Source organism: Corapipo altera, unplaced genomic scaffold, assembly GCF_003945725.1.
Source record: "Corapipo altera isolate COAL_440 unplaced genomic scaffold, ASM394572v1 61411, whole genome shotgun sequence".
Taxonomy (NCBI): domain Eukaryota; kingdom Metazoa; phylum Chordata; class Aves; order Passeriformes; family Pipridae; genus Corapipo; species Corapipo altera.
Genome location: NW_020884875.1, coordinates 9,478,804 through 9,494,060, shown reverse-complemented (window position 1 = coordinate 9,494,060; position 15,257 = coordinate 9,478,804). Strand labels below are relative to the sequence as shown.

Below are 15,257 nucleotides of genomic sequence, written 5' to 3'. Positions count from 1 at the left end.
CAGCAGTTGCTACATTTCTTTTTCATTAGGCTGTCTTCTCCCTCTTTATCTGCAGGGCTTACATGGGAAAGAACAGCTTTTAAAGACCACCACCCCACTTTAAACAAAAATAAAATTAAAACCCCATACCAGCTCCATCTGAAAAAATAAGAAGTGTGCCGGCAGTTTTTAGTTTCAGTAAAACAGTAGTTTGGTTTACATTCCAAGCTTTTAGAGCTGTAACACACCAGAGATGCCAGAGTTCACTCATATGATTAGCAAAATCGACACTTGTGTGCTGTAAGTCATTTCTCGTTCATGAAAGCCCCTATGGATCACGAATATTCTTACACTGTTTCTGAAATCTTCATTAAGACAACTCTTGATAAAAATGAAGTTGCATGGGAAATGGCAAATCTTACCCTAGTGACACTAAAAACCACAGCAATGACTGTGTGCTATGATACAAGAAATTCCTGCAGTAGCATCTGTTTTTCCTTCACATAAAGTATGAGACAACTTAAGTTCCTTAGGTGAAAAAATGAATTATTTGTCACTTACCAGAAGCATTGTAGGTCATTTTAAGCTACTGAATACAGAGGTATTGCTATAGCTTCTTGGAGCTTCTTCCAGCATAAGGTTAGGGAAAAGGGCAGGAAGCAAGTGAGGAAAGCAAATATTCTAAGAGCACCTCCCAGACATTTATGGCAGAAGAGTCAGCTCTATCCACTGTGGTGCCATTTTTCATCCCCAAGCAAAAAGAGCTTTTAACAACGTACAGAATTCAGAGACAGAAGACAGTCATATCTCTAATAAACACCATTTCAACTTCCTCTAACCTAAATTTCACCTGTTTGATTCTAATATCAATCAACAACACCTGGACATGTAAAACAAGATTTTGAGTCTCAAATTTGTACCTTCCAGTAAATTTACTGAAATCTATTGTCCCTCTCACAAAATACAACAAATTCTTCAAACTATTAGTAATTGTGCACTTTACGAACATACTTAATCCAAATTCTACTGAATTTAAAAATTATTTTTCTTGAAATACACAAAGTCCCTACTTTTTCATATTCAGTTTGCTCCATACTCAAAATCAATCCCTCTTCAGTGACCACTGCAGCCATTGGAGCTCCCAGTACAGAGTCATGACACCAGGCATCTGGTATCTTCTACAGACACTGTCAGGGCAGGGAAAGCCTGAGCCCCCCTCAAGCATCCTGCTACCTCTGCCTGGCTCCACAGAGGAGAAGCTGCAATCCACAGCCAGTGGCTAGCTGGTAACACCCTTCCTTCCCTGTGAGAACTCCACCACATAAATGAGGCCAAACTGCCTTTTCTATAATGAAGTCAGCTATAGAGCTATAGAGGGACCATCTGTGCACTTCAGCTCCTTGAGGAAACAAGATGTATGTGGCCCCATGGATGGATGCACAAGATCACAACTCAAAGCAGTTAAACTAAGTTGGCAAGATAAATACCATATTCATGAAAATCTTCAGATATGGGTCCTTTTTAGGCTGTGCTTGGCCACATATCAGCAGCCCATGGAGGCAGAACCTCAGACATGAGCTCACTTCACTAACAAACATGGAACCTATGTAGAAGAGACTTTATGGAAACTCCAGGTGGAGCTCACACCTCCCCCAAGGAGTTCGGCCACAAGGCACAACACCAGAGGTCAAGGTGCCATGAGCTCCACAAATGCTAAACCTCCAGGTGACATTGCACACAACCCAAGCTCACCAGTCAGAGCTCCTCCAAGGCTTCCTCTTCTGAGCTGTCTCCCATCTTCACTCAACTGCCTCTTAAATTTAGGAGACTTTCCAAGTCCAGAAGATACTTCAGGACTGCTGGATTTTCGGAAAGGCATAGGTGGGGGGGACAATATGTGATCAAGCTGAAAGAAACAGAAAAAAAATACATAACTATACTGTTGAAATGCTTACCTTCACTGAAAGAAAAATCTAAGTTACCCTCAACTAAAGATTATGACAGCATTTGGCAAAAAAAATAGTATTCATAAAGACCTTAGGTAATTAATTTGCTAACTGGAATGAAAAATTTAGCAAGTGTGAGACTTGTGCTGGCTGTGTAAGAAAGTCATCCTCCTCTTGTACAGTTCACACCACCTCCAATGACACGCTAACACAAGGAGCACTTTCTGCAGGTACAAGGTACAAGGGATTATACTTGAGCTTACTCAACCTTCCATAAAGCAGTCTTTTTGCAGTTGTGAACCACTCAACCTTGAAACCTCTGTGATCAGCTCATCAAACGTTTTTCTTTGTCAGTTTCTCCCCAGTCCCTTGTGAGCAGTCACTAGATGGCACTGCACTACCAACAAAAGGCAAACCACCGCCCAGTCCAGGGAAATACTAATGAACAGATTTATCAATGCCAGTGGGGAAAAAAATTGAATTATCCTGTTTATAAAGCATTCATTTACACTGACTTTGAAATACATGGAAATATAGATCCTCATTCTTCAAATTGTGTAGCTGTCATCATTCTCACACAACATTCTATCTGCTTGGTTTTGACAATACATTTCATGTCTCAACATTTCATTAAATTCACAAACACAAGAAGAAAAGCATGTGAGCAAATACAGGGAAAGAATGAAAAAGCGGAGACATAAGTATGCAAAGCAGAAAAAGTTTTACAACCATCCTTCACCCTGAAGTGCTGCAGTTGCATGGGATCCCTATTTTGCAGATCATTCAAATGTTTTTCTGTATCATTCAAACCATGATTCTTACTACAATTTTTTAGGAAGCAAAGCACATCAAAGTCTTTTAGATTTTTACAATTCATGTACGAAGACTTATCAGCCAGAAAATCTACAGCCCACCTGCATTCCCAACTGCTTCATCCTCTTTGTTCGCTGAAAGAATCAAGATCACCAGAAACACTGACGAAGATGCACAGCAAAGCCCATTTTTGCTTACAGTTAATCCTGAAGCAATGTACTGTCTTCTCTGTGAAGCATTTTGAATCTCAAGTTCATAGTTTCCTATGTATTTAATATTTCAGGTTAGTTAGTGTTTTGTTTAATTAGGGTTTTGTTTTAGGGGTTTCATCAAATCTGCATATTATTGAAGTGTTTGCAGATATATAGACTTCTAAAGCATGAAGAAACACAAATAATTTCTGAATCTGCTTCTTCAGCATAGTAAGACTCATTCATGTTCAAAACAGACACTGAAGTAACTAATTCACTGAGAGCCTATGCCTTTAGCAATTTCCTAAACTGGATGGGTTTGGGGTCAAAAGAATATTGAATTAATCACTGTTACTATTTCTCTTCCACAAACACAGGCATATCAAATACATAAATACAAATATTTGTATTTACAACCTCTAAGATACCTCAAAAGGTGAATTTACAAATTAAGTCAAAATCAGTCATTTAAAAAGGAAGCAACTGAAAACAGCTGACTTCTAAAAAAACATTATTTTGACAGTCTTTCACATAAGTCTAAAAGCAAATGCTCAAATTGCTCATGGATGGCAGAGATTGTTCAGTGCTGGACTCCAAATTACTCCAAGCATCTGATGATGACATGATCCTATCAAGGCTTTAGGTGAATTACTGGCAAAAATTCATGTTCTTTTTTAAAATAGATTCACACTTCAAAGTAACAAACCACATTTTAAATGTCTGTTTTCCTGGCATAAGGTTCATGAAGATTTTAAACAACAAAAAGAAAAGAAAAAAATCAACAAATGTACTAAGCTCCTGACTGGTTAGCACTTAAGTCATCACAATAGTATTTAGCACCTTCCACCCTCCCATCTTGTCCCTTATAAACAGATATTCAACCTCTATGATTGTTCAAGTCACTCCCACAACGAATGGACTGCTGCATTCCACAACATGCAGTCTAATTACAAAATTCATTATTTCCAATTAAGCTGTGCTCCATATTTTCACAGCTTTCAGGGTTTCAGAAGAAGCTTTAAGATGGTGCTAACAGTAAAGAGCAGCACAGTACAATCCAGGTCTTCAACTCATAATTAAGATACTTTCCCAGCTTCAGAGATGTATGATGTTTGAAAGTTAAGACAGTTTAAATATTATCCCCCATTATCTCTTGCAATGCCTTGACAGCATTCTCTCACAGATACCTCCTCAATGTTAAGTGACTCTACCACAACTAAAATTTCTGTTTGGTATGATTCCAGCACCACTTTGGGCACACAGGTTCTCAACAACACAAACTTCTTCAAGAGCTTGCATGGAAATGGAGACCCTCAGATGGAGACTGGGTCTTGGCCACTGAGACAGAAGCTACCAGCCAGAAGGAAGTAATTTCAACCCAATGTCAAAGGACCATGCCTGAGATACTACATAAGGAGGCTCCTGGGAACAGCACTGGGGAGGAAAGAAAGACAAAAGAGGGGAGACATCCTTCCTACCAATGCTCTTCAACAAGATGTCCTCAGTCTGAAAGTTGCTATGCAATCCTCTGACATAAGAAATATCGCAATGAAACACAATTTCTGAAGTTTTCCATTATTAAACACACGAGGGTGAAATTTAGACTCTGTTGAAGGAGAACATGATTTTATTATATGGAGATAACAATACAAAAGTTAGCATTCTTGCATATGACAAATTAAGGACTAAAATATTACAGCTATATATTAGGTTACACCAAGGGTTTCTCAAGGGCAGAAGTTCATTTTAATAAAGGAACAGTCAAATTCAATACAGTAGATGACATTTACCCAGATCTGTCAGCTTAGTTTCAGCTGGACATAGAGAACCCTATCTCACCACCTGAAGCAACTATACTAAAAGACATTTATAAGGTCTAATGTTACAAAGAAACAATATGAAAATACGAAATTTAGCATTTTCATATTGATGGCCAATTCTTGCTTTACAGAAACAATTACACATATATCAACAAAGCATTTCTGGAAGCTACCCAAAGGCTCACTCACTTTTGCTTCCAAAGGGAAAAAAAACCCCCTATGGGCAGGTACAATGTGTATTTGATGGAAGTCTGTACATTGTAACTGATACTGTAGCAGAACCAGAAGAGTAGACAAGGATATACCTTTTAGTAGCCTTGACATAACAGCTCTGGATGTCTTGGAAATATGAGGGAAATGGATTGCAAAAAGTAGCCAGACTTGTAAGCTTCCTCTGAATAACGTCTCATGTTACTCTCAAGTAGACAGCTATATGTCCCAGAACTAGAGCAGTTTTATAGCCCCCCTTCAGACCTCACTTCAAGCAAAAACCTTTGCAGATGAGGAGGCTTTCTGCCCTCAACAGAATGGCCTTCCCCTCCTGCCAGGCACAGCATTCAAGTACATGTAAGGAAACCAACTAAGAACATTAGATCCTGCTTTCTTGGAACCCAAACCCGATTCTGAAGAAGCATAACATGTTACATATTCAAATCCCACAAAGTGGTTAATTCAGTCAAAGAGACGCTACAATCATTCAGTAAGAAGATTATATCATATTTAAACCTATCAGTAATAGCAAGACCTATTCAAACTTAGTAATTCTTATTTGAAAAACCTCCCAGAAACACTATTAAAGTTCAGGTTGTGTGTCTTACCAGGTACAGATCAGACGTTGTTGTCCACAACACAACATCAAAGCAAGTATCTTGAGGATTGGGGTCAGTTGAAATTCTACCAGAGATATTTTAAATAATTCTACTTAAGCGGCTTCTACACAGCACTCAGTTTTGCCCAGCCACAATGATCACTCTAGTGGTATTTACCTCATGCTTACTAGTTACATGGACACATGCTGATGTTGGGTGGCACACAAATGCAACAGGATAACCAGAGTTTGGTTGGTTGCACCTTTTCTATCAGTGAAACTTGCTTGACAGCAAGTTGCAAGAAATACAATAGCTGTATCCCTGCAGGCAGTTTCCAACAGACAGACAGTCATGTTATACATTCAAGTTCTCACTATCACATGCTCTGCCCACTGTCTTATTACTGCACTCAGCCTACAAGCACACACTTCTCTCAACACTCTTTTAAAAGAAATGTTTGTGACCTGAGGAGCAATGGGATAACAGAGGGAGTTTTTTTCAGCTAAAAAATGAAAACAATGAAAAATTAGAACTATGAAAACAAGCATATTTGGCTGCCCTGTATCTAAAGTATAAGGGGGTTAAGTTTATACAGGCTGCTTAGAGAGAGATTTTAATCAGTATACATCTCACCACCAGCCTTTGCTGTTAATATTCAAAATGCATGGATAGTTAACTTATTTTAAAAACTCCCTCCCCCAGCATTAAATACTGAATAATACTTTCTCGACAAAGGCACTATGAAAGACAGAAATACATGGCAAATTCCAAGCTATGAGCATACTGTTCTACAACATTCATTTCTTCCAATCCATTTTTCTATATATTTAATAAAAAAATCTGCCTGCTTTTGTCATAGGTATGATGAATTTCTACAGAAGCACTATAAAATTTAGGAGATAACACCTTTCACAAAACCCTATTTGTTCCCCTCCCTCCTTCCCATGAACCTTACAAAAAGGGACAGAATTATTAGAGGAGAATGGTTTAAAAGTGACATAGAACAGAATCATCAAAATATCCTTACCATAGATTTCTAGATGTAGATTTAGAGATCCTATAGAATCATGGATGGAATCTGAGTGACAGTCTCCTCCAGTTATACAGGAATCAATTTGCCCTCAAACATTTTTTTACCGTATTTTGAAGCTATTTATTTTCTGTGTCAATAGAATCAGCTACATTCCTCTAAAGAAAATTTTTCTCACACTGTACTTGCCAAGGACTTTTAACAGCTCATCTATTCAGAAAGGATTATATTAGTATTTTTTGAAAACCCTCAATAGCATTAAATCCAGCTGCTTACCATGATGTATTTATTCTTCAGCTTGAATGAATTCTCTTTATGAAGATTAAGGACATGACAACTGATTCAAAATAAGACCTCAAATCAGAGTTTAGGAGTACAATTTGAGCCGAGTACATAATGAGGTGTGAGGCAGTTAGAAAGAAAATGAATTTCAGGAGAAAAAATTCAGGGTACAGGAAGGTGAATGAAGCTAAGAGAACACAATCACACTGACAACACCAGGATAACGAAAATAAGTTGCTCCAAGCTGCTGAGATTTGTTGCAACATGGGAGTGGGTTTTTCCAATAAAAATTGAATTGAAATGAGAACTGAACTCATCTGAGTCACTCCACTTTTTCTTGAAATATCCACTATAGTTTTACTGTCCAAAATACTTCATCCCCAACCTCCCCTAACTGCTCCACAGGCAGTATTTCTACTTCTCACAGAAACTGGGAAATACTAGTCAAGTATTCAGTCTTATAAATATGAACAAAGATGTTCCATTAAGCATTTTATTTCTTCGTCCTGAATGCTGCACAACTTCACTCTACCTCAGGTCATGTTGTATATGCATATTAAATCCCAAAGCTTCCATAAAAAGGCTGTGCGCTTTCACCCATTTTAAGCCTCCCCCAGTCAGGCACCAATCCAAAGGAGAGAGATATCACCTGAAAACCCTTGCATATAGTGCAGAAAAAGCAGGAAATATCTAGTATACTTTTACTAATTAGGTGTTTTTTTCATTAACAACCAGAAGTCCCAAAATAAAATTCCACTAATAAGTATGTTGTTGAGAAATGTCACAGATGTTTAAAAAAGTGTGAAGGAAAGCATCACACTCCAGTCCTAATCAGATAAAAGTATAGAGCTTCTCTGATGGTAAAAACTCTCATCTTTGTAAAGCTAAATGCTTAATAGGAATGTGGCTTCATAAGCCTAACAAATTCCTCATCTCTTACATCTGCAAATGTAACATTTGCCACTAAGTAAGGTTTCATGCTCTGTGTTGAAGGAAAAGGCTGAGGCAGGAAAGGTATTGTTTACAGGCAGATTTGCTAATCATTCATACAGCAACACGCAATTTACACATGAATGTAACCTGCAACTGGCACTGCAAACACATCCTTACCAAGGTAAAGAGAAAAAAACCATAGTAAAGCTCGGTGATTCACAAAGCATCACTTTAACCATTCTATTTATTCATTTTATATCCTACATATAAACAGAAACACAATGCTTATAACTAAAGTCACTGTTCACAATTGCCGAGTTTATTATGCTGAACATATGTCGTCATCTAAATAAAAAGAATCAGCAAACAAAGCCCATGATGCTTCTCTATAGCATGTTCTTACCTATCATATTCTAGGTAGTAAAGAAATATTTTAAGAGTTCTTCTAAAGATCAACAGAGACAAAACCACACTCTTTTGCTACTACTTCACACTCATTCTAGAATACAAATCTGCCTTTAAAACAGTTGCATTTTTCTTCAAAATAAATCTGATGCCTGGTAAATTAAAAACAAATAAATACAAGTCAGATGAACATGAAGAATCTGCTACAGCTATGTTAAAAAAAAAAGATCAGCTTGCATCCAATGCTTTTTCAGAAATATATTTACACATGATTGCACAGAAAATGAAGCACAGCCTTCACAGTATTCTACAAGGCCAAGAAGTGGCCTATAAATATGCATGCAGTCTGCTGGTTTAGCCAATTGTTACTTTACCCTGGTTGAGATGGAACAGTTTTGTCAGCTCTGACGCAGTCCTTGAAGGCCTCCTGTGTGCTGCCTCTGTACACACAGACTGAGAGACAGATTGCTCCCTTTCCAGGAAACAAAGGAAGCAACACTGTTGAAGACACTGCCTCAACAATTCAGCCTGCCCTCAGTCTCCTCGGATTTACTCACCTGGCTTAAATAAACATTAAAATACAAAAAAATAGCAGGTTCTGCAGACCTCATATAAGGCCTTAAAACAAGATCAAAAACCAGAATGCACTTCCAAATAAATACAGTTCAACCCATGGTTAAAGGTGACCACACAGGGCACTTTCCTTACTGGTAGCATCAAGACTTTTTTTTATTCTGAGTCATACAGATGTCTTCTCAGGAATGCACACGATATGCTAAGGTCTTTACTTCTGAAACAAAAAGATCATTTCCAAACTAGGGGAAACTGTCAGCACTCACAAAAAGCAAGAGAAGTCAAAACATCACAACAGGCTGCTAGCCACTGTGAAGCTGCAGCAGGGTCAGCCCTACTAGGAATGACACAGAGGGATCAGACTCACCATAACAGTTTCTGTGAGAAAGTCTGTTCGAAAAGTTAATCCAAAAAAGCAAGAAAAGAGAGTAGCTCTGCTGCAAGTGTATCATCTGGGAAAAAAAAAATTCTTTCTGTGGTAAGCTCTTCTGAGCACTGCCTAGGCATCAGGAAGCACGCTCATGTTTTACCTTCAGTTTTACCTTCCAGTTTTAAAAGAGGTCTGACAAAGGAAGTTAAAAAAAAAACCCCACACTTTGCTGCCCAGATGTGCAGCGGTGCATGCCACCACTATGCAGCAGGAAGGATACTCCCTTCCTGTCCCTGTCCTGCTGGCCATCTTGGCAGGAAAAAGTGTTTCGCAGTGTTGAAATTTGACATGACTACTGCCACATCTGCCTGTTGCAAGTGACCCAGTGAGCAGCCAGAAGGCAGCAAGAGAAAGCCAACAAAAATCAGCTTAAGCTTCAGTTTGGTAGGAAATCAGGACACAACCCAACCACAAATCCGGTGGGCAGCTCCTGGGTTCTGGGAAACACCTTTGCTGGGGTAAAGGGACAACAGCTGGAAACCAGCAGGAGGAGAAAAGCTACACACACAACATTTCAGACATGATGCAACACTGCAGGTTTAAGGTGTAGGCATCAACACAAGTGCTTCAGCACTCCTGGTCCTTCCAGCAGGTCCACATACGCCAAGAAGCAGCAGTGGCTGACCCCTGCTGTGTCCCCACAAAGAAATAACTTGGTAGGGCATGGAAGAGTGAGTTGCAAAAGTCCTAACACAAAGCATGCACTTCAAAGGGTTGTTTTGTTTTCCCTGGTTTATCTGCTTTAAGAAGTGGAAGAGAACAAAGACAACCAAATTTTCAGCTGAAACACTATGAACCAAATGTCAACAAGTTAAAATAAAAGTTATCAACATTGTGCATCACTGAAAAACAATTACATGATAAAGTGCTATTTTCTTATCTTCCCTTGGATAAAGCCACCTCTTTGGCAGCTTTTGTTTTTTAATTTTCTAAGGCTGTATTCATTTTCTTACTATCATATGCAGATCTATTAGTAGCATTAGCAATGCCATGCAGTATATTCTGCTGTAGATAAAAATATTAAACTAGCCACACTATTTCCTTAATTTCTTAATGAAAGCAGAAATTAGCTACACAGCAAACTGAAAAGAACTTTGATATTTCTAGACACGACAGGCAGAATTTTCATCCTTAATTATTTTAATGATCCATTTTACAGCTTAAGAAATCCACGACAAATGCATGGAAATATGTATTTACGCTCCATGAATGTGAAGGCATCCACAAAATGCACACCAATTTTTATGTATATATATGCTGCTCGTACACAGATTTTTAAGAAAGATTTTTTTCTAGCTCTTTAACTAGGACGAAAATTTAGTAAAACTAACCTTCAAAGTCACTTTCAATTGAAAAAAAAAAAAGTTGAAATACAGAAGAAAGAAACCTATTCATCTTCATCAGCTGTTGACACCATCATCATTCGTCTCATGTTAAAAAATAATTCAGAAGAGAATATATATACTCTGGAAGGAGGGCTGGTTGTTCTGTTTTTATGTTATACCATGAATACTAATGACGTGAAAGTAGTTTAGTTCTTTATAAAATCTATTTCCATTCACATTTCCCAGTGAGCTCCTAGACTACCTATAAAGTTTTCATTTATTCTATCACACTGGAAGCCTCAGAAAACTAATTGTTTATTCAAGTCTATCTGCTCCATCCATGCTCAATTAGGTCTCACTTTTCCCTCAGTTACAGCAAAATTAAAAATAAAAATGCAAGCTGAAACATTCCTTATTCCACTGACCAGCTCCCCATAACAAACCCACTTTGAACAATCAGTGCTCCAAGTGCAGCAAGAGCTTCTTGACCATAGTGCAGCATTTGCAGGACATACATAGCAACCTAAAGAATTCCTACTCGTTAACTCAGTGCTCTGAGTAGTGGAAAACAACTTTGAAATGCAGCTTTCTAGTAAGAACTACCAAGCCATGTTAAGTGTAACCAGGCATTCCAGCCACAGCAATTTGTAAGCACCTCATAATCTTTACACACAATAAGTAAAAAAATTATTCTCAATTCATTATTCCTTATTTAGACAATTAAAAGTATTAAATCATCCATTTTGCCACATAAAGCTTCAAATTCAGCATCACTTCCATTAGGAATAACATATCAAAGGGAATCACAACACATTTATGTGAGGCAGGTACAAAACAAAAGAGAGAAACCCATGATGAAATGAGCTTGGAGTAAAAGGTTCTCAGCATGTAATGGAGCTGAAGTTGATCCATAAATCAATGCAAGATGAAAGCAAGATTATTTATGTGAAGGGATGCATTGTTAATTTACAGTCTGATTGAGAAAAGAAATGCTTTACTTGATCAATGTACCAGTGATAGGCATGTGTGAACTTGAGCACAAATTAGTTATAATTACCAGTACATGTATCTCCTCGTAGTTTTAATTAACCTTAACAAGTAGCAGAGACAGATCCAGAAAATGCAGGTTTTCCCTGAGTTTGCTTTTAACACGCTCCTAAGTTTTTAAATAATGCAGCCTTGCCACAAGAGACCTTGCAGACAGAGGCTTTTTGATCTCTTTCTTTCTGTTCAGTGCTGAGAAAGACAGCATGCGGTTATTGAACAATAGCTACCATGAAATACCCTTTTCCTGAACTGGTTTGAAAGTGAACTAGAATAAGGCATTTATCTGATGGCTTCATAGTTTTGCCCTAAACATCTAACACAGAATTCAGATATTGGGATGCTTCTCCTTCAGCCTCACCAACAAAATTAGCAAAAAAATATCAGAAGGGTAAGTAAGCATAGCTGGGGAAAGCTGGAGGTACAATCCAATTTCCATTTGGCAAAGATTTGTAGTTAAGCACAATAATCAAGAACCACTTTTGTAATTTTAAGTGTCTCCACTGCATTTCACATCATCTCTAAACTGCCATTTGTCAGTCTCAGACAATTTACCCAGGTCTATCATTACCAGAAGGGATTATTAACACTATCTGGCCTGGGGAAGATTTTTATTCTTTTTAGCCTGAAGACCTTAAGTAGCACTACAATTAGGAAAAACCATGCAGACCATGTGAGAACTTAACCAGAAATGTAACACAGGATGATTTTAAAGACTCCAGCCCTCTATTAATTCTTTGTATAATCTAAGCAAGTAACTGTCCATACATTCTAAATAGCCCCGCTGTAAAACCTACACTCATTAAGTAGACTGATCCTCACTCATCCTGGTCTTTTTTATCCAGACTTTTCCAATTAAATAAGCAGCTATTTAATACAATGACACTGATGGCTAAGAGAAGGAAAAAACCCAATGTAGATTTAAAAAAATCCTATATTAAGTCCCATTAGGCAAGGAAATTATAGCAGAATGTATTGCACATTGTATCTGAAAGAACAGACATTAGTATGTATGTGCCAAGGATCACAAAACAGGAATGTAAAAAGCATCCAAATCTAAACAACAACTGAATTTTTGTAGTTTAGAGCTCATATGGTTTCTTCACCCTTGTAGAGAAAATCTAAAATTAACAGCAAAAGAAGATGTATGGCTTTTAGAGATATATTTATAGATCGTATCACCTCAAGAGATTTACACAGTTTCTCAGAAGTTCAGTATGACTTAAAACTCTCTAAATTACAAGAATTAGTTGTATAGTAAGTTGTAGCAGTTGATTGGTATCACCATGAATCTCACAAGTAATTTAATGCAAATTTTGTTTAAAAGTCTGGAGTGTAGGATAGAAGCACTATAAAATCTGCAACTTGGCAGTAACATCTAAATGAGAAGAGGTTCTTAATAATATTTTCCTAAAGTAACCAGATTTAATAAAAAATAAAGTACAGTTCTACCCATGATGTCTCACACTGTGTTAGAGCCTTTCTCTCACTTTCCATTAGTAAAGGGGAGCATTGTCAAAAGCAGGACAACCATCACCTTCTGTTATCAGGGTGTACTAGGATATCTCATGGGAGTAAGGCAGGTGGACTTTTATTTGATTTGTAGATCAGCTTTGCACGCTCACTTCAAGTAAGCACCATACTTCATCCTGGGTTTTCAGGGTTAATCTCCTTATGCAAAATAATGGAACCCCATACCTTTCATAAAACAAAAGAAGTTGTCAAGTCAATGTCAAAAGCTTTAAATCACACATACTCTCTTCAATCTGTGTATAGTTACAGGCAAAGATTATCAACTAGAATAATTCCACACTACTAGCTTCAAAATGCAGAAGCATATTTACCATTCTACCATTTTATCATTTCAAAATTTGAAAACAAATTATAGCTATTAGAAGGCAAATATATTGCCTTTTATATGGTTTAGAAATTAGTTTATAGAAATCCAAAGTCTCTAAAAGACATAACAGCACAGATTTGAAAATGGAGATTTTATTTAAAAGTACTGAAAATCAGCATAAGGAATGAAAAGTCTAATAAAATAATGAGATCCAGTGTTAAAGTTGTCTGGAAGCCAACCATTTTCCATTCAAACAGTTAGCATGTTGGCACTAAACACGTCATACATACAAAAAAGGCCCAAGACAACGTGTTTCTTAAACTACAATCTAATTTGTCAGGCCCTCTCTAGTATAGGGAGAAGCAGTTTGGAAGAATTTAACATGAAATCACAAACACTTTATTAGTTTCCCCTATATTTACAAATAAGATCTCCTTTTGATATCTTTATCACCTGCAGTACAGTTTCACTTCATTTTAGTTGTTTTCTTTGATTCTGAGAAATGGCAGACTGTAATGTGCTAAACTATAGCCTAAAATGCAAATAAAACAATCTTGTTAAGTCATACTAATGAGATTCCACAAGGAAAACCATGCCATGCTAAAAGCTTTGAAATTTATAACTTGTGTGACTATGTACCACTGTGGGAGTTAAACCAGTTTTTTAGTGATGTTCTACTGCTGTATTAACTGGACTTGTTTAATATTGAATTTAAAAGTTATTTAATAAAACTGTTTCACAAAAAAGAAAAAATTGAATCATCTTAAGCCACTATGATGATGGTTATTACTATATTTTATTTTAATTACTAAACTCTTCTTATCTCAATCTATCAGTTTTACTTTTTTCCAGTTCTCGACACCATCCCACTGGGATGGTGGGGAATAAGCAAGCAGCTGCATGGCACTTAGTGGCCAGCTGGGGTCAAACCATGACTGATGAATTTCCCTCTTGGAATTTAGAAGAAAATATAGGTAAAATAGAACAACTGGGATACACAAATTGGTTTTTTAGTGACCTCGTCTTTATTTGCACAACAGCTTCAAAAAATGATTGGTAACGCAAAGCCTCAGTAAGTAACATATGGACAGGAGGAAAAACAGCTTTGAATCTCAAAGCTATGCCACAGTGATTTTTACTTCACCTGCTTGCTTGGATGTTACCTTACACACACTAATTAGTGGTTTCTAAGCCAAGGACCTTTTGGGAAAGACAGACCATATTTTGCATGTTAAAACAATAACAATAATGGTTGAGTATGTAATTTCAACAAAGACTTTGCATATTGTAGGTTTAATATTTGGTTCTCCTGAAGACTACCAGCACCTAATCAATCAGCAGCATAACCTACCAAAGTTACTCACAGGGGAGTAACTCCATACAACATTTATGCAGCATGTTCCTCCCCAGGAAGGACAATATCAAACACTTCAAGGCCTCTTTTCTGAATCTCAACTGTGCCATAAACCAGGGCATCCAGATCTCCACTAGAAATCTACTCTGTAGGACTACTACTCCACAATGCCTAGAATTCCTGTCCATTGAGGCGATATAGGATCCAGAATTCTTTCCTCTAATAAGTACAAGCTATGCTGTTCAAAGACAATAAAATGAGCAATCTTCCAACAAAGAAAATGCAGTTTACATGCATGCTCTCATTTTACAGAATTACGCTGATAACTAGTGCAATTACTGTGTCTATTTAATAAGAAATGTGACCACTCTAAACTGTCCTTTATATTTAGGCAATCTAGACTACGAAAGCCATTATCTCCACAGTAATACTACTGCTGCATCTATTTTTGTAGTAGTAAAGTGCAGAACTGTATACATGCAG

The 15,257-nt window shown here is 37.3% G+C and overlaps 1 protein-coding gene across 3 annotated transcripts in view; it reads right to left on the bottom strand.

Annotated features, from left to right (window-relative positions):
- Positions 1-15,257, bottom strand: part of MAST4 (microtubule associated serine/threonine kinase family member 4) — a 300,551-nt gene that overhangs the window by 234,372 nt on the left and 50,922 nt on the right. For all 3 annotated transcript variants that reach the window (XM_027634973.1, XM_027634974.1, XM_027634975.1), the window contains one exon: positions 1,732-1,885. In XM_027634973.1, coding sequence (XP_027490774.1) covers positions 1,732-1,885 — 154 coding nt within the window. Of the gene's footprint in view, positions 1-1,731; positions 1,886-15,257 lie in introns of those variants that run through there.